General features: G+C 43.8%; 1 protein-coding gene across 1 annotated transcript in view; it reads left to right on the plus strand.

Annotated features, from left to right (window-relative positions):
- Window positions 1-13,248: 13,248 nt before the first annotated feature.
- Window positions 13,249-23,247, plus strand: part of aacs (acetoacetyl-CoA synthetase) — a 104,536-nt gene continuing 94,537 nt past the window's right edge. The window contains exons 1-3 of the mRNA XM_039771573.1: window positions 13,249-13,456; window positions 17,260-17,363; window positions 18,236-18,356. Coding sequence (XP_039627507.1) covers window positions 13,336-13,456; window positions 17,260-17,363; window positions 18,236-18,356 — 346 coding nt within the window. The 5' untranslated portion in view covers window positions 13,249-13,335. The remainder of the gene's footprint in view (window positions 13,457-17,259; window positions 17,364-18,235; window positions 18,357-23,247) is intronic.

Raw genomic sequence — 23,247 nt, forward strand, 5'->3', positions numbered from 1 at the left:
CATTCAAAAGGTGTTAATTAGCAGCAAAACAGGTCACAAATTAACAAGGGTTAGAATGAAAACCTGAAACCACTGCGGCCGTTCGGTACTGGAGTTGGGGACCCTCTGCTTTATACAACACCTAAATTACCAGTCACAGTTCTCACAAGACCTCCCCATGGGCTCACCACCTATGGGAGGGGCCAAGGAGGTTGGGTGCAATGTGAGTTGGGTGGTGGCCGAAGGCGGGGACCTTGCCGGTCTGATCCTCGGCTACAGAAACTGGCTCTTGGGATGTGGAATGTCACCTCTCTGAAGGGGAAGGAGCCTGAGCTAGTGCGAGGTCGAGAGGTTCCGCTAGATATAGTCGGACTCGCCTCGACATACAGCTTGGACACTGGAACCAATCTCCTTGAGAGGGGCTGGACTCTCTACCACTCTGGAGTTGCCCCGTGAGAGGCCAGCAGGTGTGGGCATACTTATTGCCCCCACTGGAGCCTGTGCATTGGGGTTTACCCGGTGGACGAGAGGGTGGCCTCCCTCCGCCTGGGTGGGGAAGGGTCCTGACTGTTGTTTTTGCGTATGCCCCGAACAGCAGTTTGGAGTATCCACCCTTTTGGAGTCTCTGGAGGGGTTGCTAGAGGGCATACCTTCTGGGATTCCCTCGTTTTGCTGGGAGACTTCAATGCTCACGTGGGCAATGACAGTGAGACCTGGAAGGGCGTGATTGGGAGGAATGGCCCCCCCGATCTGAACCCGAGCGGTGTTTTGTTATTGGACTTCTGTGCTCGTCATGGATTGTCCATAACGAACACCATGTTCAAGCATAAGGGTGTTCATATGTGCACTTGGCACCAGGACACCCTAGGCCTCAGGTCAATGATCGACTTTGTGGTCATGTCGTCGGATTTGAGGCCATATGTCTTGGACACTCGGGTGAAGAGAGGGGCGGAGCTGTCAACTGATCACCACCTGGTGGTGAGTTGGCTTCGATGGTGGGGGAAGATGCCGGTCAGACCTGGTAGGCCCAAACGTGTTGTGAGGGTCTGCTGGGAACGGCTGGCAGAGTCCCCTGTCAGAAGTAGCTTCAACTCCCACCTCCGGCAGAACTTCAACCACGTCCCGAGGGAGGTGGGGGACATTGAGTCCGAATGGGCCATGTTCCGTGCCTCTATTGTTGAGGGGCTGACCGGAGCTGTGGCCGCAAGGTGGTCGGTGCCTGTCGTGGCGGCAATCCCGAACCCGCTGGTGGACACCGGGGTGAGGGATGCCGTCAAGCTGAAGGAGTCCTATAGGACTTTTTGTCCTGTGGGTCTCTGGAGGCAGCTGATAGGTACCGCAGGCCAAGCGAATGCGGCTTCGGTTGTTGCTGAGGCAAAAACTCGGGCATGGGAGGAGTTTGAGAGGCCATGGAGAACGACTTTCGGACGGCTTCGAGGAGATTCTGGTCCACCGTCCGGTGTCTCAGGAGGGGGAAGCAGTGCAGTGTCAACACCGTATATGGTGGGGATGGTGCGCTGCTGACCTCGACTTCGACGTTGTGGGTCGGTGGGGGAGTACTTCAAGTCCTCCTCAATCCCACTAACATGCCTTCCAATGAGGAAGCAGAGCCTGGGGACTCTGAGGTGGGCTCTCCCATCTCTGGGACTGAAGTCACCGAGGTGGTCAAAAAACTCCTTGGTGGCAGGGCCCCGGGGGTGGATGAGATACGCCCAGAGTTCCTTAAGGCTCTGGATGTTGTAGGACTGTCTTGGTTGACACAATTCGGGAACAGTGCCTCTGGATTGGCAGACCGAGGTGGTGGTCCCCTCTTTAAAAGGGGACCGGAGGGTGTGTTCCAACTATAGAGGGATCACACCTCAGCCTCCCTGGAAAAGTCTATTCGGGGTTCTGGAGAGGAGGGTCCGTGGATAGTCGAACCTCGGATTCAGGAGGAACAGTGTGGTTTTCGCCCTGGTCGGAACAGTGGACCAGCTCTTCACCCTTAGCAGAGTCCTGGAGGGTGCATGGGAGTTTGCCCACCAGTCTACATGTGTTTTGTGGACTTGGAAAAGGCGTTTGACCATGTCCCTCGGGAAATCCTGTGGGGGGTGCTCCGGGAGTATGGGGTACCGGACCCCTGATAAGAGCTGTTCGGTCCTGTACAACCGTGTCAGAGCTTGGTCCGCATTGCCGCAGTAAGTCGAGCCCGCTTCCAGTGAGAGTTGGACTCCGCCAGGGCTGCCCTTTGTCACCGATTCTGTTCATAACTTTTATGGACAGAATTTCTAGGCGCAGCCAGGGTGTTGAAGGGGTCCGGTTTGGTGGACTCAGGATTGGGTCACTGCTTTTTGCAGATGATGTTGTCCTGTTTGCTTCATCAGGCCGTGATCTTCAGCTCTCTCTGGATCGGTTCGCAGCTGAGTGTGAAGCGGCTGGGATGAGAATCAGCACCTCCAAATCCAAGACATGGTCCTCAGCCGAAAAGGGTGGAGTGCCCTCTCAGGGTTGGGGAGAGATCCTGCCCCAAGTGGAGGAGTTCAAGTATCTGGGGTCTTGTTCACGAAGTGAGGGAAGAATGGAGCGAGATCGACAGGCGGATCGGTGCGGCATCCGCAGTGATGCGGCTCTGCATCGGTCTGTCGTGGTGAAAAAGGAGCTGAGCTGTAAGGCAAAGCTCTCAATTTACCAGTCGATCTACGCTCCTACCCTCACCTATGGTCATGAGCTATGGGTAGTGACCGAAAGAACGAGATCGCGAATACAAGCGGCTGAAATGAGTTTCCTCCGCAGGTTGTCTTGGCTTTCCCTTAAAGATAGGGTGAGAAGCTCAGTCATCCGGGAGCGGCTCAGAGTAGAGCCGCTGCTCCTCCGCATCGAGAGGAGTCAGATGAGGTGGCTCGGGCATCTGATCAGGACCTCAACGCCTCCCTGGTGAGGTGTTCCGGGCACGTCCAACTGGGAGGAGGCCCCGGGGAAGACCCAGAACATGCTGAAGGGACTATGTCTCCCAGCTGGCCTGGGAATGCCTTGGGCTTCTCCTGGAAGAAGTGGCCAGGGAGAGGAAAGTCTGGGCCTCTCTGGTCAAGCTGCTGCCCCCGTGACCCGACCTCGGATAAGTGGAAGAGGATGGATGGATGGAGTTCTCACAAGAATTGCAGAAATGTCTGATTGATCCTCTCTTTCCGAACAGAGACACCAGCACCACTGCTTGGACCCTGGCCTGGGCTTTGTGTTCTCCCTTGAGCACCTTCTAGTTGGGTGGGTCTTCATTCATAGCCTTGGGCAGCACTGAGTCCCCCTACCACTTAAGGGAAAGGCTTACAAGTTGGATGATACTGATATGTAGGTGTGGAAATTGAATTGGTATGAGGAAATATAGGTTTCAGTCTGCCCATGTACTGTAACACAAATAGTCACTGAATGACTGCTCCTCAAGAAAGAAACAGAAGCTCTCTTTAAGGCTGGTAAAGGTGTCTTGACATTTCATTGGGGCAACAAAAGCTATGCTTAATATATCATAAGTAAATGATAAAAAGTAAGTTTAGGAGAAAGGTTACATTAAAATCCCCAATCCTACTTAGACATTTTAAGCAACATTAAAGCCTTATCAGCTGTATGTGTAAAGCAAAAGACTTGCTTCAAAATTAGGTAGTCTTCCACACACTGACTTTTTATGAAGGCAGTTAAAAAGAAAACAAGCACATTGTGATTTCATCAAGGATTCTGGGTGTCCTTGCCAGACTTTCACACAAAGAGGGTGGGGAAACCTGTGTGGTTAGTGATTGGTTAAGCAATATGTGCTGAAGATTGCCTGTTGCAGACTATTGCACAGTTTGGCTCAAGTCACTATTGTACAAACTTGATGTTGGCTTCCATTGTAACACCACCGTGCAACAATATCTGCAGAATTTTGTGTCTCTATTTTATTGTCCTCTTGTAGAGAAAGCAGTATTTTAGCTGTAATGTAAAACAGATCAATATTGTATGTGCGCTCACATTTGCTCAAAACTGAGCATACATTTTTGAATAAACCAGACTTCCATTTATTTACTTGGATTCCCAACCTCTCTCTCTTCTGGTCAGAGTATATCTTAAAGTTCTTTTAGTGTTACTCCACATTCAGTTTTAATAGACATGTTTGAGGTCACATAGGAAGTCATGCTAAGGATCATATCAGCAAGCTTGTAAATCACTTCCTAAATAAATTCACACAGCCCAACTATTCAGTCTTTATTCTCTTTTGTTCTTGTGTGCATGACACATGGGTGTTGAGAACCAATGTAAAACAAGATACAATGACTTGGGAGTTTTGCCTGATAGATTTACCTGCTTTTTGATGTCCCCATTCATTGCTTTATTTATTAATTGATTGGTTCGTAGGTTTTGTGCACTCCCCAGGCTCCAATGGCTTTAGCATTAGTCGAGGACACCATCCTACCAGTGTGTTTGAGGCTTAATTGACTGCATCTCACAAGTATCTGTTCAAGTAATTCTTAAATAAATTGGTACAAAGTAGTAGTTTTGTTAGTGTGTCTTGTCACAAAAGCACACATTGAGTGTAAAATTGATGAACATTTCAGCCAACAAGCAAGCTGCTTCTGGTACTTTTTGAGAGTTGTACACAAAAACACCCAACTCGCTAATGATATAAGGTAATGTTTTATGGAGAAAAAATAGTACTGAGTGATCATAATGTTACCAGATGAGATGGAAAATAGTGCCAAAACTAGCCAGATGGTGAAATGTACTTTTGTGAGAATGAAATATTTATAATAGGTTATGCCATTGGTTTTTGTTCATTTCATTTTTTTATGTAAAGTTGGGTCAGATAATTGCATCCAACTAGTGACCGATAATAAAAGAGCATTTTCATCCTGTTGTGTACATTTAAGAATCTTGTTAAACTGTGTTAACGCTGGACAAAAACTGCTCTCCTAGATTGTTACAATCAAGGCAGAATCACAGAGAGAGATGTTTTTAAAGAAGCTCACTTACTTTTAAGAATAAGAAAGAACAAAACTCCTTCACAGCGATTCTCCTGGACCATAGCGGATGAACCCAGCAGTGGCTCATCTGTGCAAGAGGCTAGCTGACCATTCTTTCCCACCTCTAGTTCTTTTTTCTCTTTCTGTGAACCTTTTGTAAAAGACAGTGATACTGATAAAGAACAAAGAGATTAAAAGCTTAACAAATAAGGGCTCCCCTAATTAAAAGATAACTCTTACTTATAGCTGAATTCAAATGTTAATCTGAATGCTTGATTATTTTATTCTGTCCTGAAACTGTGAATTTCAAATTATCGCATAGTGTGGAACTTGGCGAAGCAATGTATTAATTTTGCAGTAAGTTGTTTCACATGGGTGCACTTATTCTTTAAGGAGTTCATGAATATTTTCATCTTTTTTTTTTTTTCCAAAGTTAAGGGTAATTTGTTTTGAACAGCCTCAAGCTGAGGTAAAAGTAGACACACAGATTGTTACATTGTTTTCCTCCATTGTTCTAAAATGGGTCAGGAGTATAATATGACAGGCGAATTGACAGGTAATATGACAGGGAAGCAGACTAACGTTCTGTGAATTAGAATTCTTTGACTAGAACTTGAACTGTCTATCCATTTCCTCAACTCGCTTCACCAGTCTTTTTAAGGTCTTGGAACCTGGAGCATATCTCAGCAGCAGTGTACACAGTGTGTGCTGGGGAAGACACCAGCCTGTTACTTAACCCAGCGTACATGTGTTTGGAATTTAGAAGAGAACATACATGCACACGGGAAGATCCCAAATATCCATCCATCCATTATCCAACCCACTGTATCCTAACTACAGGATTACGGCGGACCGCTGGAGCCAATCCCAGCCAACACGGGGCACAAGGCAGGAAACAAACCCCCGGGCGGGGTGCTAGCCCACCACAGGGCACACACCATTCACAAGATAGCCAAGTCAAGAGTCTTACTAGCAGAGCTGTAAAGTAGCAGCACCAGCCACCGGGTTTGCTAAGTTCAGGAGAAAAGGCCATAATAAAAAGGTCTTTGGAATTTGCGATATGAACTCAAACTGGATAATTATATGTCTAATTTAAAAGTGAGTCAAAGATACGTACACAGTTTAGTCTCTGAATGAGAGGCTGCCTGACTCCGTGCCCACTGTATCCCTTCATTGACTGCAGTGGGCACCCACACTAGTTTCCCTTCAAACAACAGTTTCTCTTGAAACTGAACAGGAATCGCTCCAGTTTAAAATACTTTCTATCCTATTCAGAACCTATAAGCTATTAGTGACCCTTTTCTCCTATGCTATGGACAGGATACTAATGGAATGTGTATTTTACTTGTGTATACATGTACTGTAGACTGTTCAGCTTCAATATTGGTTAAAATAACATGAAATATTGCAAAGGTTGTCATACTTTTTCCGTCCAGGCAGGACAGTGTGTGTGTAAAGGTTTATAGAGCATATATTCTCTTCGATCTCTTAATGATACCTTTCACTACAATATATGTTGAGTTTCCCGTTTTTATATATACCTTAGGATGCAATTTAAAACGCCCAAACTTAATTTCGCTGTGTAGGTGTCCTATTTTAAGAGCATTAATCGTTTAAATTGACTAAACAACTGCGAGTCCCACGGCATTTTCTATTCTGGGTTATGTGTTCTTTTATTTTTCTCCCATTACTTAAGAAAAAAAAACATAGGCCTCCTTAGGCCGTCTTGGACACGCCCCAGTTCTCTGTACTCGTTGCTGATTGGGCACACCTCCTTCAAACTAGGAGCTCTGATTGGTCACACCCACTTTAGTTTCTCAGGGTATAGCTAGGAAGAAAACATTCTGATCTAGTAAAGCTGCTTTATCATTGGCTCTGTCCCTCCTCCACCCCTGTCATTCGTAATGCTACACTGTGCCGGGGCTCAGCTGATGTGGAACCAGAGGATGCCCCGCCAATCAGAGCCGCGAGAACAGTGTGGCGAGTGCTTCGCAGAATCCCTCCGCTGCTAGGTGAGCTGGCCTGCCTGGGGCCGGGTTGTGGGAGCGGCTATGTAAAACAGTCAATACGCTTGACGAATGAGAATAAAGTATTTACCAGTCCGTATGGCTCTATGGCATCATTCGGTTATTGATTCCCCCGCTTGCATTAGCAGCATAATTGGAATTTTAAACAGCGTTGAAAGGAACTTACTTTTCTTTTGCGCCTTCTTTCAGCTTGAATCATATTGCGATAGTAGGCAGGAAAACGTAGAGAATTAGTTACATTTACTTTATCGTTAGCGATAAGAGCAAAGTTTTTACTCATTCGAATAATTGACAAGTAACCAAAAGGATGTATTAAGCTGTAAAATAAGGGCTGCCAATAAGAGTGGCATGGCGCAAAAAGAAACTGATGAAAGTACCCCTGAGTGCAGTGCGATGAATAGGAAAACGTGGTGTATATATTTCGGCAGTGTAAAGTGGAGGAAGAGGGGGGTGAAGAATAGTAGGTTAGAAATAATCTGTTATTTAGTGGTCGTTAAATAATTACAGACTTTTTTAAAAAATGTGAAAGAAGCTCTGCGGTGGGCTGGCGCCCTGCCCGGGGTTTATTTCCTGCCTTGTGCCCCGTGTTGGCTGGGGTTGGCTCCAGCACACCCCCGTGACCGTGTAGTTAGAATATAGCGGGTTGGATAACGGATGGATGGATAGATAGAAGCTGCTCCACTGAAAATAAAACAATGGGTAACACAACACATAGGAAAAGAAGCATTTTGAAGAGAATGAATAAAATTATTAAACACACAAAGGTGCTAACCATTAAGGAAATCTTTCAAGGAGGAAATAAGGGAATAAGAGATAAATGGCCTATAAAGGATGCACTTTAAATGTTTTTCTAATTGAAGGAAAAAAAATGTAAAACACGTAGGAATTGACTTGTTTTATGTGTAATTGAATTAGGTGGCAGGAGCATTGTGAAGGGTATTGTTTACGGTTACAGTGAGTCCAAGAGCAGTTTGGAAATTGCTCCACCACTAATATGAACAATGTAAAAAAAAAAAAAAAGAAAGAAAAAGAAAGAATCCCATATCTCCAATGATGTAATATTACAATCCCAAACATATTCCAATGTCACGCAGGCCTCAAGCACGAGGCCGTGACCCCAGAGTGCACACCCATACACACGCTGTTGGGACATGTGGAAAGAAGATGGAGTGTGCAGAGTGAGGCGGCAGCTCTACCTCAAACGTTGCTCATGGTTCTTAAACTTAAAATGTATTGTGTATTAAAGGCTACTGACCTATTGGGTAGTTCATTGAGATTTCATTCTTTTGAAACTTTCTGCTGAGCTTTTGATCTATTTATTGGTCTGCATTGGCATTACAGTCAGCTTTTGGGCTGTCTGTCCTTTAAGGTATCACTCTGCCTCCGACACATTTAAATAATTGTAAACCAGTTTCTGATTTTAGGATTTTAGAGTCAATCTGTAGTTAACACATGGCCTTCAGATTTAAATCCAGTAGAGTTTGGTTTATGTCAACACATAATGCGGCAACAACAGCTGCTATTAACACTTTATAATACAAAATGCTGAGCATCTCTCTGTATTGGTTAATCTAAAGCCTTTATAACTATTGATCGTCATTTTCTGTTGTTAAACAATTGCTTTTTTAACTCAGGATGTTAAAGTTGATGTCATAAAATCTGAATGTTTGCATAAAACTGATGCTATATTTCAATGTCTAGTTCTATTCACTATATATACCTGAAATTTCACATGATGATAGATAATCATTGCCCTGCGGTGGGGTGGTGCCCTGCCCGAAGTTCGTTTCCTGCCTTGTGCCCTGTGTTGGCTGGGATTGGCTCCAGCAGACACCCGTGACCCTGTAGTTAGAATATAGTGGGTTGGATAATGGATGGATGGATAGATAATCATACATTTTTTCTTTGTTTTGATGGTGCTGTGTTTTATGCCAGTGCTACTTTGAACCAAAGTATTATAAATTTACAAGTAACTTTTATTTTTGTTCAAACTGCCTTTTTAAACATTAAGTTAGTGTTAATCCAGCTAATACAGAAATTAATAGTTTTTGTTAGTTCACTTTCAAGGATGATCCTGACATCCAAATACCTGTGCCTAATTAAATGTGTATCATCCCATAAAATATTTTGTTTATTGGATAAATTCAAATCTAAGTTTTATAAGATTTATTATTAATTTGTCAAACTTGTGTATTGTTTTAGAAACTACTTTTCTTTTAGTGCAGAGACTATTACCAGATTTGGATTTGCCACATTTAGTCAGGACATACTTTGTGGAACATCTGTGGATGCTGCTGTTCACCTCGTTACAGTCATTCACTCCCTCACATTTACTAACCTGCTTATCCACTGGAGGGTCACAGGACAGCAGGACCCTGCCTTGGCAGTCATTGAAGGGCTGCTCCCCTGTCCAGCACCCGATGACTGCCGTGGTAGGCTATCACACTGCCTTCCTCCCCAGTGTGACTGTGGTCAGGGACAGCGTGCTGTTTCAGTGTGTAGGTCTCATCTCTTCAAGCCATTGCTCATCATTGCTGCCTCTCCTAATTATAAGCTCACTGCACAGAGGTCTCCTCAATATATTAGCATTCTTTCTAGTTGTCTCAGCTTACCCAAATGTGTATATAACAAAGGTTGTATATAATTAAGATGATACCACCGTCATCACAAGTGTCTTCATGTTGATGATTTAATAAGCCTTTCACAAACTTGCAGTGAAATATCAAATTAGACCAGACATCCATCCATCCAGACTTGTTCCTGCCTTGTGGCCAGTAGGCTCTGAGCTGTGTGACCCTAAACTGGATTAAGTAGGTTCATATGTTAGTAAAGTTTGAAATGCTGTCAGTTTATTTTGATAGAAGTTTTATAAAGAAATATATGCCCCAATTATGCAATTGCGTTCAAGCCGTTAACTGGGTATAAGTGTACATTTGTAATATGATAAAAGTTAAAAATTTAAAGAGGACTGTGTGCTCGTATTGATGCATTTTGTCAGTTCTAGATTAGGTTCACTGAGTTTTGTGTTCACTCTGACAGGCCTGCTTTGTAATGCAGATGGACGACAACAATAATGATTCTTCCCAGGTCAGTGAGTTTGGAGGTAAGCACTGCCACTTCCCAGACATTTGCTTTGGTTACACTCCGTGTAGAGTCTGTACCTTAACCCCATGTCCAGAGTGGGATTTTCTTTGGTTATTCCAATTCTCTAAGTATATGTAGGTTAGGGTTATTAATTCAGATATACAAAGAACAAATGTGGACGGTAGACCATTAGAGTTAGACTGCTTCTGAATCACTTAACCTAGAAGAACATGTAAGTAGTGACAATATATACACCTTGGGTAAAGATATCACTCAAACATAGAATAATTCCAATATTTATAGGTTTAGCACATACCTTTGGGTGGTATACAGTAGCACAGTGCTGCGCCTGGTAAACCCGTGGAGTCTGCACATTTCCCAAGTTGCGGTGGGTTTTTTTTTTCTGGAAACGTACACTTCATTACTTACATCTTTAACGGGTCAGCGTAACCGTGAATTGTAATCGCAAACTGAGTGCGAGTGTGCCCTGGTGCTCCATTCAGGACTGGTTTGGACTGCCAGTCCATCCTAGTGTACCCTGATTAGGACATATGGGCAGAGTAAATCGATTGATACTGTATCACCTACTTTATCGGTCTAACCTTCTACCGAAGCGCTTTAAACACGCATCCCAGTTTACACTTGTCAGGCCAGCGCCTTCTGTGCGAGTGCCAAGCCCCGTGAGCGTCTGCGCCTGCGCATTTAGCAAAGCGACTATAGCTCCGAGGGTAAGAGGCCCACTGAGGTGACTTTTAGGAGAATGCCAACTTCTCCGTATCTTAAAGGAATGGCATCCCGAAATTCATTTCGAATGAATTATTGACATTGAATGCTGCTGCATAATCGACTTGAATGTTTATTGTTATCAAGGAATCATCAGTTTTGCAAAAAAGCAATTTAAATGTCCTTTGGCATGAACTTTGAGACTTTTAACCATACGCACAAAGTTAATCGAGACATTGTCTGTCCATAAAGAAATTAGTAACAACGTAAATGTGTGGAAAACGTCAATAAATAAAACACGCGGTTTTCTATGCTGTATTTCGCCTGATTTCTCCGAAGACCGCCAGGGGGCGAGCTGGACAGCATTCATTATGTCCATCCATCCATCATCCAACCCGCTATATCCTAACTACAGGGTCACGGGGGTCTGCTGGCGCCAATCCCAGTCAACACAGGGCGCAAGGCAGGAAACAAACCCCGGGCAGGGCGCCAACCCACCACAGGGCACACACACACCAAACACACACTAGGGCCAATTTTGAATCGCTAATGCACCTAACCTGCATGTCTTTGGACTGTGGGAGCAAACTCCACGCAGGGAGGACCCGGGTCTCTTAACTGCGAGGCAGCAGCGCTACCTACCGAGCCACCCCATTGGTATGTCTGCCGGTATTATCCTATCTATCTATCTATCTATCTATCTATCTATCTATCTATCTATCTATCTATCTATCTATCTATCTATCTATCTATCTATCTATCTATCTAAGCGCTTAACAACAAATGGTGGCCGTAGATTGGATTAGATAGAACTTTATTTTAATAGTATTTTAACGTCCCTTTCCAAACGGGAGAAATAAACCACACAGGCAAGTGGTTGTAGCAGTCCAGAAACCAAGGTTTTATTGCTCTTCTGCCTTAACTGAACAATGCAAACTCAGAAAAAAACACACACACACACAAACAATGGTACCCAACATAAACCAGACGAAGAACAACCAAATGTCACAAATCTTACCAACTCAAACACTTTGCTTTTACAAGACAAAAATTAACGGAACTTCCTTCACAATTTCCAGCTCCCGGTATTTATTTACGAACGGCAGGTGTGGCTCCTCTGCCCGTCACACACTTTAGACATTGTCTTTATTCCGGCAGTTTGGATTGTTCTGTTTGTTCATCAGTTCTGCTGGCCGGCCGGCCGTCTTCTGGGACGCTTTGCCGTTCATTCCTGAACCTCTTTTATCCATCTGTGACCCGTGTATCTTCATTCGACAGATGTCACTCATTTTAATGTCAGTTGTCCAGCTTCTAATCACGTCAAATCGCGTGAGATTTAGTTTGCAATTTCATATTTGTGTGATTTTGCGTTTTGAATAAATAAGGCATTTAAAGACGAATCGCACAGGTAGGTCGAGCCCAGTAATTTGCATTTAGGCAAAAACATTCAAACATTGTGAGGATAAAGTTAAGGCGAACAAATGTCCCCAATCTTGATTGTATTTCTTTTTTGATGTACAAAGTGGATGAGGTTGATCTTCCCTTGGGGGACATTTAGCACTGAGTGGGTGTGAGCTGTTGCTGAGTTTTAAACAAGTGAGTTGTCATTATGGTGTAGTGCAGTTCTTCTGTATTGTAGAAAATAATACCGATTTGTTATTCAAATATCGGTATCAATTTCCTGAAGGGTTTTAATCGAATGAAGGTTGATTAATACATTGTCTCACATGGTCTTCTAGCATTGAAGCTGAGCCTTGTCGTTGACAGTGAAGGCTGACAGTCCTGGCGCTCTCGGCACTTCAGTGTGTGATTCAGTAATCCTATGTTATCTTTTAACACAGAGTCTATAATATTGCTAGTACACTTAGTAGTCGTTTTTCTGTCATTTATACCGCATTTATGGTTGATCAGCACCCCGTTTCCAGTCTTTTGGTACACTAGGCAATTTGAAGAACGTTGTCATAGTGTTTTATTTCCTGAGGCCTTCGCGAGATCGATTGTCACTTTATCATCAGCTCGTGCTTTATATGCAAAATAAATTGAATAGCGCAACTGAAGGTACAGTATGCAATGCCCGCCAGGCTTTCTCTGGAGTGAAGTTAAGCAGCAGGAACGACACACCGGAGGGCACATCCATAACGTTTCAACCTCAAGTGATTGGCGCCGTTACTTTAGGCGAGTCTGCCAAAGCTGATGAAATTTCACCTCACGGATGACTTATTTTTTATTTTCATTCAATTCCAGGAACTCCTAAACCTTGAACGGGTTGTGTGTTGCAAAAGAGGGGAAGGACGACCCAGTATTTCACTCATATCTACGTAACACGCGCGTCCTGTGTGTGAGCCTCTCGACCACTCCATCGCTACGCGAATAGCACAGCGTGGACTAGTCTCTGCCGCGGAAGCACACATTCACTGATCCGGGCAGGTGGCGCCATGGGCGGTGCCGCATGTTTTGGGCGGAAAGAGGGCGGGGCTTCTCAGCGACTGTCAAGGAAGTGGCTGTGTGACCGCAGAGCTCCTGCACGCTGTCTGAGTGCGTCCACTGTCGCCAGCATGTCGAAAGACACCGAAGAGATTCTGGAGGCCAAGGTGATGTGGTACCCGGACTCGAAGAAGAACACGCAAATGGATCGCTTCAGAGCGCACATCAACAGGGCCTTCGCTGTCAGTTTGGGTGAGTGCCCTGCTGGTGTGGCGGGGGCTGCCTGGGTAGGGCGGGATGCTTAAGATACGCGGGATGGGCTGGTTGAGCAGGCGGACTAAACAGACGGAGCGAGTTGCTGGAATATAAAATAGGCAATGGATTATATACAATGTTATATGAATAATTTTGTGTCGATATTAATATGAGAGTGAGATTGTCAGAATGTGTTGTTTGTCACAGTGAGCATGCCTGAGCAGACATAGACATATAGACATAGCAGGCTGGCCTTTGCCATTATCTGGTGTCCTGCGGATATGACTATATGGATTTGTTAAGATTCTCAGCATCCCGCCACTGTACCTCCCTGGTCCAGATAAAGAAGTGTGTAAGTCTTTGTTTCGCATACACCTTCAGAATCACGAGATTGTGCCTCCAAGGACTACAACATAAGACATTTTACAAACAAGAGAAGACCATTCAGTCCCTCCAGGTTGTTTGTTCAGCTAATAGATAAGCATTTCAGTCTCTCACCAAGACACTTTTGAAAGGTTGTCAAGGTTTATGCTTCACCTGCATGTCTTGGTAGCTTGTTCCAGATTCCCATAGTGTTTTAAGTAAAGTGCTTCCGATTCTGAGCTTTCAGGTCATTCATCCATCCATTGCAGAACTTGTATATTGCAGGTCATGGATGTGGGGTCTGGAGACTGTTCCAGCACTACTGGGTCAGCCCATCTTAGACAACGCCTCCACATAAACCCAATGTTAATGTCTTCAAAATGCTGTAGAAAAATGGAAATATTTGGAATAATATTGACAAGGGTAAGAAAAAAATGCACAGATGCCACAGAGAGAGGGTCTGTCCGGGCAAAGATTTGAACCCAGAATTCTGGAGCTGAAAGGCAGCCAGGCTAAACGCTGCATCACTGTGGCTCACTTGTCAGCCAGTCATTGTTTTATATATCATTGTTTATCTGTCAGAGTTCAGCGTCCTGTAATTGTACCTGCTCTTGTCAAATTGGTAAATAAATATTATTTAAAAAAACATTTTTTTGCAGTGAAGTTACTAACAGAAGGTTTTTCCGCCCGGGCAGTCTTGTAGTTTTGTCCTCATCCTTTCCGATGCTGTTAGGTCTCAACGAGCTCCCATTTCAGATGTATTTATCTGTTTATCTGTAATTTAAATCCAAAATGATTTACAAATCTTGATGTGTTTTTACAGTTGGAGTGTTGGCAGATGAAGTGGCCCACTGAGGTCACACAAAGTGTCAGTAGTTGGTAACTTTACAAGTTACAATTCAGCCTATTTATTACTATTGCTGGCTGATTCTTTCAATTAATTTTTATTTCACATAGGATCTTTCACAAAGTAAACCTAAATTCCTTCCCATGGAATAAAATGATTCAGAGCATGAAGATGATTTCACTAACCTGTAGTTTTGTCGACTGCATATATGTCCCCATCTGATCTCAGAAACCTTCTGCTTTACATTTGTTATCAGTTAGCTGATGTGTCTTTGGAAAGCGACTTTTATATTACATGCTAATGTTGCATTTCTACAGGAGTAACCACTGGAACACCTCTGACAGCGATCATAGTAGTCCGAGTTACCCCTAGTACTTTGATTCTCTAAATGTAGAAATAAAGGTTCATTTTATAAAGTGCCTTACAGTTGTGTCATTTGACAGAGTCGTGCGTTTTCAGTTCATTTAGTCAATCATTCACTCATTTTGTTATCCAGATCCAGACTGGCGGCATTCGGCACAAAGCAGGGGCCATCTGTGGAGGAAGCGCCCCTCCGTCCCAGGACTCCTTTACACTCACAGCCACACTCGCTCATAGTTATCGCTTATTGTTATCGTGCTCCTCTACCCTTTTACCTCTTCAGAGGTGGTCCCTGTCACATCCATGAATTTCAATTTTAAAATGCACCGTAGACTGTGGTTGGTGCTACTGATTTGTGGATCTAGCATTCTGGGGTTGAATTCCGTAAATGGCCTTTGTGCGAATGGGGTCTCCATTATCACCCGTCCTCTGTTTTTTATTTAAGTGTGCCCTGTGCTGGACTGGCACCCTGTTTTGGGCTGATTCCTGCCTTTTCCTCTTTGCTGCCCCCAATGATCCTGGTTTATTTTAAGCAGGTTTCAGAATGGCTCACGGACTGACCGTTTATTCTCATCTTGACTTCTGGGGAGTCCGCGCCTGTCCGCTTAAAGCTCCTTGCACTTTCTGACCACCTGATTTCTTACATTTATTTTTGTGATCTCTTGTTTGACGACGTGAAGACTAAGTCTATTGTGGTCACATTGCCACTGTAGTCACTGAGAATCTGATTAGTTTGAGTTGGACGAGTGCCAGTTTACGGAGCCCATTTGTTTGTGGTCCCAGTCACTCCACAGAGTCGGGTCATCCAATCAGACTGGAATGTAAAACTCTTTACCCAAAGACCCTGACAGACCTTGGGGTCCCGCTCTTTGACTGTGGCCCGCTCTTTTCACTATCTTGTGACGGTCCAGACGTTTTAGCGGTGTTATTCTATCACATTAATCATTTTTCGAATGTATTTCTTTCCATTTTCCACCTTGTAGGTCAGTGCAAAGAGCATCACGTTTGTCTTCCATGTCAAATCCACCAAGCTAAAACACTGAACAACAAAATAATGCCTAAAGCAGCCAGATCTGTTTAAAGGAATCGTAGAATCATATGAAAGTATCTTCAGCTTTTGGTAATCTGAAGCTTTATTTCTTCAAATGAAGTTTATCATAACTTGTGCGCTTAACTACAGTCAAGTCGAGCTTGTGTTCTCTGTTTACACGTCACATATGATTTACTAACCAGAAGAAATGTTGCAGTTTGCCCCGTGGTTTCATTTCTGTTGTCTCGGGTAGGGACCCTCATCGGCTCGTAGTTAATTAAGACCTGCTTGGCTCACTTCAGCCCCGGCTGAGCCCCTCATTACGCCCACTGAGCTCTGATCCCCCCATTACTCATTCAGTTTGTGTTCCATTTTGTGAAGCCTGCTGGGAGTTGGCTCCATTTACTCTTTTCTTTATGTTTTGGATGTTTTGATGATCACAAGCGCTTGTTTCTGTGTCTCGATAATCAAATCAGTGACGTATTCAGGGTCACATGCTAGCAGGCAGACATGAGCTTCAGAGGGTCCCACTAGGAGAGCACTTCATTATCCCAATTGACAAAGGAGTTTGTTTGAGGGCTGCCGGTGGTTATTACAAGGAGTCTGGTGACACCAGGTGATAACGTAATCTAGACGGAGGTCTCACATCACCTTAGCCACCTGGGCGCTGTGCCGATTGTGTACTTGTTAAGTTCACATTTGGTAACAATAGGGGGCGACACTCTGTGGAGGACAGGCAGGTGGGAACTGTGACTGTAACATAAGTGAAAAGGTAGAAGAAGGGCGAAGGTGCTCTGGTGGGCTCATAGGAACACCAGCAGGAGGGGCTATGCTCCAGTTTAGTGATTGTCCCACCCAAGAATGCCCCAGACAGAGAGGTAGTCTTGCTGGTTTGTCACATTACAGGGCCTGGTCCTTGGATTGGCGTTAGCAGCCAGGCCTGAAGGGAGGCATTGGCGCTGCTGATGGTGGAGATCAAGCTAGGTGACCTCAGGCCTTTCTCGCTGCTGATGGTTGTCCAGATACCTTCTCATTGAGGGTTCAAAAATGCTTTCTGTGTCTTGTTGGTGATTTTTGTTTTGTACAATTTCTGGCCTTAACGATCGCCACCTCTTTCGTGTTTATTAGGAAGTTTGGTAAATTGGATTCTGTAGAAGTCTGCTATGGCCTAACACCTGATTCTTTTTTACGTCACCACAGCAAACTACAATGATCTCTACCAGTGGTCTGTCGAGAATTATCCTGAGTTCTGGGCTGAGGTGTTCAAGTTCTGTGGCATCACCTGCTCGCATATGTATGAGGAGGTGAGTCTGGCAGTTTCAGGCCAATCATTCAGCGATTCCATTGGAGCCCATGTGCAGAATATTTGGTAAGCTCAAACACCTTTACATTTGAAGGACATCTTGAAGAAGAGTAGAAATCTCACCAGCAGTGGACAACATCATGGGGTGGACACCAATCCGTCAGTAGTCACACATCCACACTCAGACGTGTAAGGTTTCTACTCAACATCACACAACCAACCAGTGCAGGCGCCACACAGGCAGTGACAGGGCAGAATTTATGACTTCTTTAATAGATGAAGTCCTTTTCGTTTAGTCAGTCTGTACCACCGCGTCAATAAGACTGCATTTATTTTCTTAAGTTAATGGCTTTTTATTTGATTGATTAGTGTTTGTCAACATCACGCCTCCATTTTCTTTAATGCCGTGATGTCAAGTGCTGCACACGCCAAGTAATAAATGATGCTCAGAACTCCTAGGATAAGGCAGCTGAGAAATTCATGAATCATACAGTTGTTAATTTTACTGTACTTTTATAAAATGAAGCCATCATGATGTGTGCAGGAGGATGGAGAATTAGTGCAAAAGTGTTTCTGGCTGACAAGTTAAAGGCAAGCCAGCATCTCTGCACTGAAAGAAATGAGAATGAAACAGCGGGTCGAGCTTTACATTTTAGGTAAGAAGCTACTTCATACACGACTCCTCAGGCCATTCTCTTCTTGATGGTTATCTCCTTTATATGAAGTTATTAGATGGTTTGTATTTCTTCACACTTCCCTTTCCTTGCCACCTACTGTGTGCGTTTCAATTACAGTTTTCTGTTTGTTTCAGTGGCTCGTGACCTGGCCAAGCCTGGAAATCCAACCTAAAGTGTTTGTGCTTTGTGTTTACAGGTGGTGGACCACACCAAGAGGGTGTCTGATGTTCCCGAATGGTTTAGGGGCTGCCGAATGAACTATGCTGAAAACCTTCTGAAGCATAAGGATCAGGACAAAGTGGCTCTTTACTCAGCAAGTGAGTGTTTGTTGGTGTTGTATGCAGGAGATTCAAACGTGATCAGAGAGAGGGGTGAGAAGCCCCCAACAGGACAGTAAACGGCTCATCCCAGGTCAGCCAGTCCCCAGTTGCTACCTGCAAGCTTTGGTCTACACAGGTCCGAAAAGTTCAAAATATTAATGTCCAAAAGTTTGCAAAAGTGGCCAGGGAAACTGTGAATCTCTGCCTTGATTGGACAACTCAAAATATTCTTTATACATACCAACATTTATTTAAAAGTTAAAAATGACTAAGTGCCTAAAAATCTACTTAAAATCGAAGTCGAAAGTCAGAACTGGACTTGGTAGGACTGGTAAGCTTTGTTGGGCTTAATGGCCTGTTGTCATCTAAATCTTTAGAAAGTCCAATGAACACAAATCAATAATTGAGTGAAACATTCGCTGTTACAGTAAGAACAAATTAAAAAAATAAAAATAAAAAAACATTACTTAACAATACAGTAAGACAAACTAAACGATCCTCTGCTGCGATTCTTTCTACAAATCACTGTATAGCCAGGGGGAGGGATGTTAGAGTGGCCCTGCCTCTTGGGGGCTCCACCCACAGAACCATTTCATTATTAAATAACTAGCCGTGTCAGCCCGTGCTGTAAAAAGCCCCGGGTCCAAGAAACTATTGAAATTGTCAGAAAAAAACTGAAATGTACAGATGTCAGGTAACTGAAAGGAATTACTCGGGGCATCTCTCTCCTTGGGAGGATTCGTTTTGGACGTGCTCGCCTCGCTTGTGCAATAGTGGCGGGAGGAAAAGTAAAAGGGATACCGCTTTGCTGATGTTAGTGGCATAGCGACTTTGTCTTTCTTCTGAGGATTCGTTTTGCAGACATGCTGGTCTCACTTGTTATTAAAGGCTAAGCGAGTTTTCTGTTTCATCGGAGGCGGAGCCCTTACCCCGACTCCACCTCTCAATTTTGGGCCAGACAGACACACACACTTCCACGCGTAGGCGTTTATTATTAAATAATAAACAAGCATAGCAAACATTGCCTGAAAAATAATAATTTAAAAATAAAAAAAACTTTTCTTGGTGGGTTGTGTGAGAACAGCTTCATTTTTCCATGACATTTTCTGCAGCCTTTTGTAGTTGTGTTCTTAAAATGTCCGTAACAATGATCAAAGTTACCTGCACTCCTCTGTGTTCACAATCAAAGTGTACTTCAGTCTGGTTGTGAGCTCTGAAGAATTCAACAGCCTTCTTAGTAGATAAACCATTAGAGTACACAATTCCTGCTAAGCATTACCTGTAAGGATGTGCCTCTCTGTTTCTGTGAATTGAATCTTCTGCTTATCAGTGCAAAGGTGGCCTTCATATTATCCAGGATCAACTTTAATTTATCATTATTTAATGGTGATGTGGAATTGCAGAGTTATGTGCTGCACGATTAGTAGCATGTAAGTGGAAAATGATGTCTTTAAGAAAAAAAACAACGCTTGTTACATGGAGCAGATAGATATGTCACTAATTATGCTGACAAAAAACTCCGGGTTAACGGGCGGAAAAGGGAAATCGGGTGATGCTGCAAAGTCTGTTAGACTCCCTCTTAAGGTAGTTTCCTTGGCCTACTTTTTCTTGCAGTTTACTATCCAGACTATCAATCAAAGTTTGAGGAGCCTTTCTCTTTTGCGCTGACATGAGTGTCGTGCTTTCCCAAATAAGTGATGTAACAGAATGGATGAACACTAAGAGCACAAATAAGGATGGACTGTCCTCCCTACCAGAGCAATTAAAAAAGCGTCTTCTTGTTTTAGTTAGAGGTTTCAGTTTATTGACTGCACAAGGCCAGCTTTGAGAATAAATGCAACCCTCGTAGATTAAATTAACGTGCATGCAGTGTTTATTTTATACCAGCCGGGTCCTGTTGTCCGCAAGTAATTAAATTCCCTGCTAAGAAATTTTAAACATGCCGTCAAATTAGAAACGATAGTCGTGCAGTTTGTCTCCCATAGTTGAGCTAGCATTGCCGTCACTCTTGGCAGAATTAGATTAAGCAGAATATATGAAAGCTGTATAATGTGATTTCAAGCTGTATGGTATCGGCACTTCTAAATGGTAGAGCTGCACCGTTGGAAGGGTCACCAGGTTAGTTTATTTCAAGGCTTCATTTCACCTGCCATGAAACTGTCAATTAGAGAAGACGCCAGACTGATGTTAGCCCACTGTTGTTTAATTCAGGACACATCTTGTTTTAATGAGGTTGAGGCTGGCTGAAAATAGAAACCTCTTGTAGACTTGCCAGCTGATGTCATGCAGGAGCTTCTCGCACATCCTTTAACGTGTGTTTCTGACCTGCTGGATCCTGCAAAGTTAAGGTTAGGATTCACTCTAGCAAAGTGACAAGATAGTAAAATTTGGACTTTCTTACACGCAGAGTGACTAAGATTTATTGTAATGCTTTATGTGCTTCTGGAGTTTGGGGTGAGGTGTAGTGGTTATGGTTTCCATCTTGTGACAAATCAAGGTAGTTACTTTAATTTTATATTTGGTGTTCTTGTGTGATGGCAAAGTCTTTGTGCTTATACAGGTGTCCACCCGAGCCATCCATCAACCCATCCACCCATCCATCCACCCATCCATCCATCCATCCATCCATTTATCCATCCAGGTAATGTATCCATCACAGCTGACAGCACCAAGTGCTACAGAAGGATGCAGAGGAAAAACTAGAGAATGGCAAAGGGCTAGTAACCAGCAGTTGTGATGATTACCTCAACAATTGTTATGCCAAATAATCTGACATTTTCATTTTCTGAACATACAAAGCTGCCACCCTCATTAGACTGGGTTTTGTGGTTGGATGCCAAGGCCAGTGAGACAGCCGACAGGCAGGCAGGCAGATAATTTGAGAGTTGGGAGATCCTGGTCACGGGGGCTTTACCTCCTACAGTGTCTGATGACTGTAATGTAGTCCAGTAGGTAATGAGGTATCAGTCATTGATGGATGATGTTAGAAAGAGGATTTTCAAAGTATTCTTAAATGTAAGTGGATTCAGTTTAAAAGACTAACGAGGAGGAGTTTTATAAATTTGTCTTGTTTAATTCTAGTACTGAGGCTGGAAATCAAAAGGTTTGACCCACCAGTAGACATCATGTCCTAAAAATATTTGGTAAAACAAACCTTGCTTGACAGTTTTTGTTTTAACTTTCACAAAGAGCTTTGTGTTTATACTGTAAGCCACTTTTGTAAGCCAGCTGTACCATCAGGAACTGAAGTCAGGGAAATGTATTTATCACAGTGGCAAGGGGAGATGACTAGGCAATGAGCACAAACCACAATTTGCAAATGATAAACACCAACGCACCTCCCAGCCAGGCCCAGAATCCCATCCACATTCAGCAGTGTGGCTCACCAGGCTAGAAGACCCTCAATTAGCAAAAGGGGTCCATTTATCTCTGAGCATACAGTTGCCCTTAAAGTACAAAGCCATGAAGGAAGCGCTGCAGCTGTCTGACCCAACTGAGGAATGGCATGGTGCCACAAATTCATTTCTGGAGCCCTGTGTTTTCTAGCAGCCAGGAAGTGCTGCCCCTCACAATCATGCTGCTGATCCCACCTAACACCCTTCCATTCATGGTGTGATGCCTCCAGCCAGCTCTGCACTTGTCAGTTGAACTTCTCTCTCTTTCTCTGACCTTCTCCTCAATGTCTCCTGGTTGTCTGATGAGGATCTTGGTACCCGTTGCAACAGGAATACCATTACTCACATGTTCTCCACTGTTAGGAACTCCACCAGTTCTGAACCTGCATCCTCTAAATAATTGTGTGCTATGATGGTATCTCAAACAGGTTTAAGAGTGTTACATTTTGTATGAGGGTCACAAGATAAATCCATGTGAGGCCTGACTGCAATGGGGTACAAAGAAGTCGCTGGTCAATGTAACTTGCAAAGGGAGTGGGTATCTCATAGGCTCCATCCATTTGAATCTGTTGAAATAGTTTGTCAGGAAATTGCTGGAACATCCATAGGGTGGGAAATATGGTGATTACAAGGTTTGGCACGTGGTGTTTTGATCTCAGAGCCAAAAGACAAAGCCAACTAGTAACAATGGCAGAGTAGTAGGAAGTAAAGGGGAAGGTTTTTGTTGGGAGGGAATGTATAAAGGCTGCTCACTAATGTCACAGTAGACAACGTTTCTAGCATTTCTCCAGTCGTTTATGTAATGTTAGCGAGTAGGAGGCAGTCAGTGTTGCATTCCCGTCTAGCCATGTGACAGTCCCAGTGACCAGTCCAACGTGTCCGTTACTCACACAGGTTTGAGTTTGTCTTTAGTCCTGGGGCGTGGGCTCTGTGTGCTCAGTCGCTAACAACTAACAAAGGTGGATTCAGAAGTATAACATGTAGCAAGAAATGTGGCAGTTTTGGACTTCAAAAAGAGAAGAAAAGCTCGTCTTTCTGCTGTCTCATATTTTACATACAGAATAGAGAAAAGAAAGAAAAAAACAACCAAGAGTAGAGATTGCTGCGCCTGTTCACCCTTCGCACATCCGTGACTCCTTAACCAGGCAGCTTGCTATCACGCAGCTAAAGGTAGACGCGCCTGGTAATTTTACGTTTGTGTGAACTGACATGGGCCGTCAGCTGACGTACCCAACAACTAGACATCGGCTGTAGACAGGTCAGCACAAGCTGTTGGTGTTACTAGCAGTGAAATTCGTATTTGCCCATCCAACTAACATTTATCGTGTTGCCAATCTCTGGTGTCATGATAAGCAAGAATTTATTAAAATGCAGAAGTGAATTCTACTTAATGAAGATGACAGATTGATTTATGTGATGTGCTTCTTCTCCCGTGTTAGTACAACTAGTTTTGTTAAATATTCGTTTTTCATTGTGCTACTCCCATTGTTAGC

The sequence above is a fragment of the Polypterus senegalus genome, chromosome 12 (genome assembly GCF_016835505.1).
Source record: "Polypterus senegalus isolate Bchr_013 chromosome 12, ASM1683550v1, whole genome shotgun sequence".
Taxonomy (NCBI): Eukaryota; Metazoa; Chordata; class Cladistia; order Polypteriformes; family Polypteridae; genus Polypterus; species Polypterus senegalus.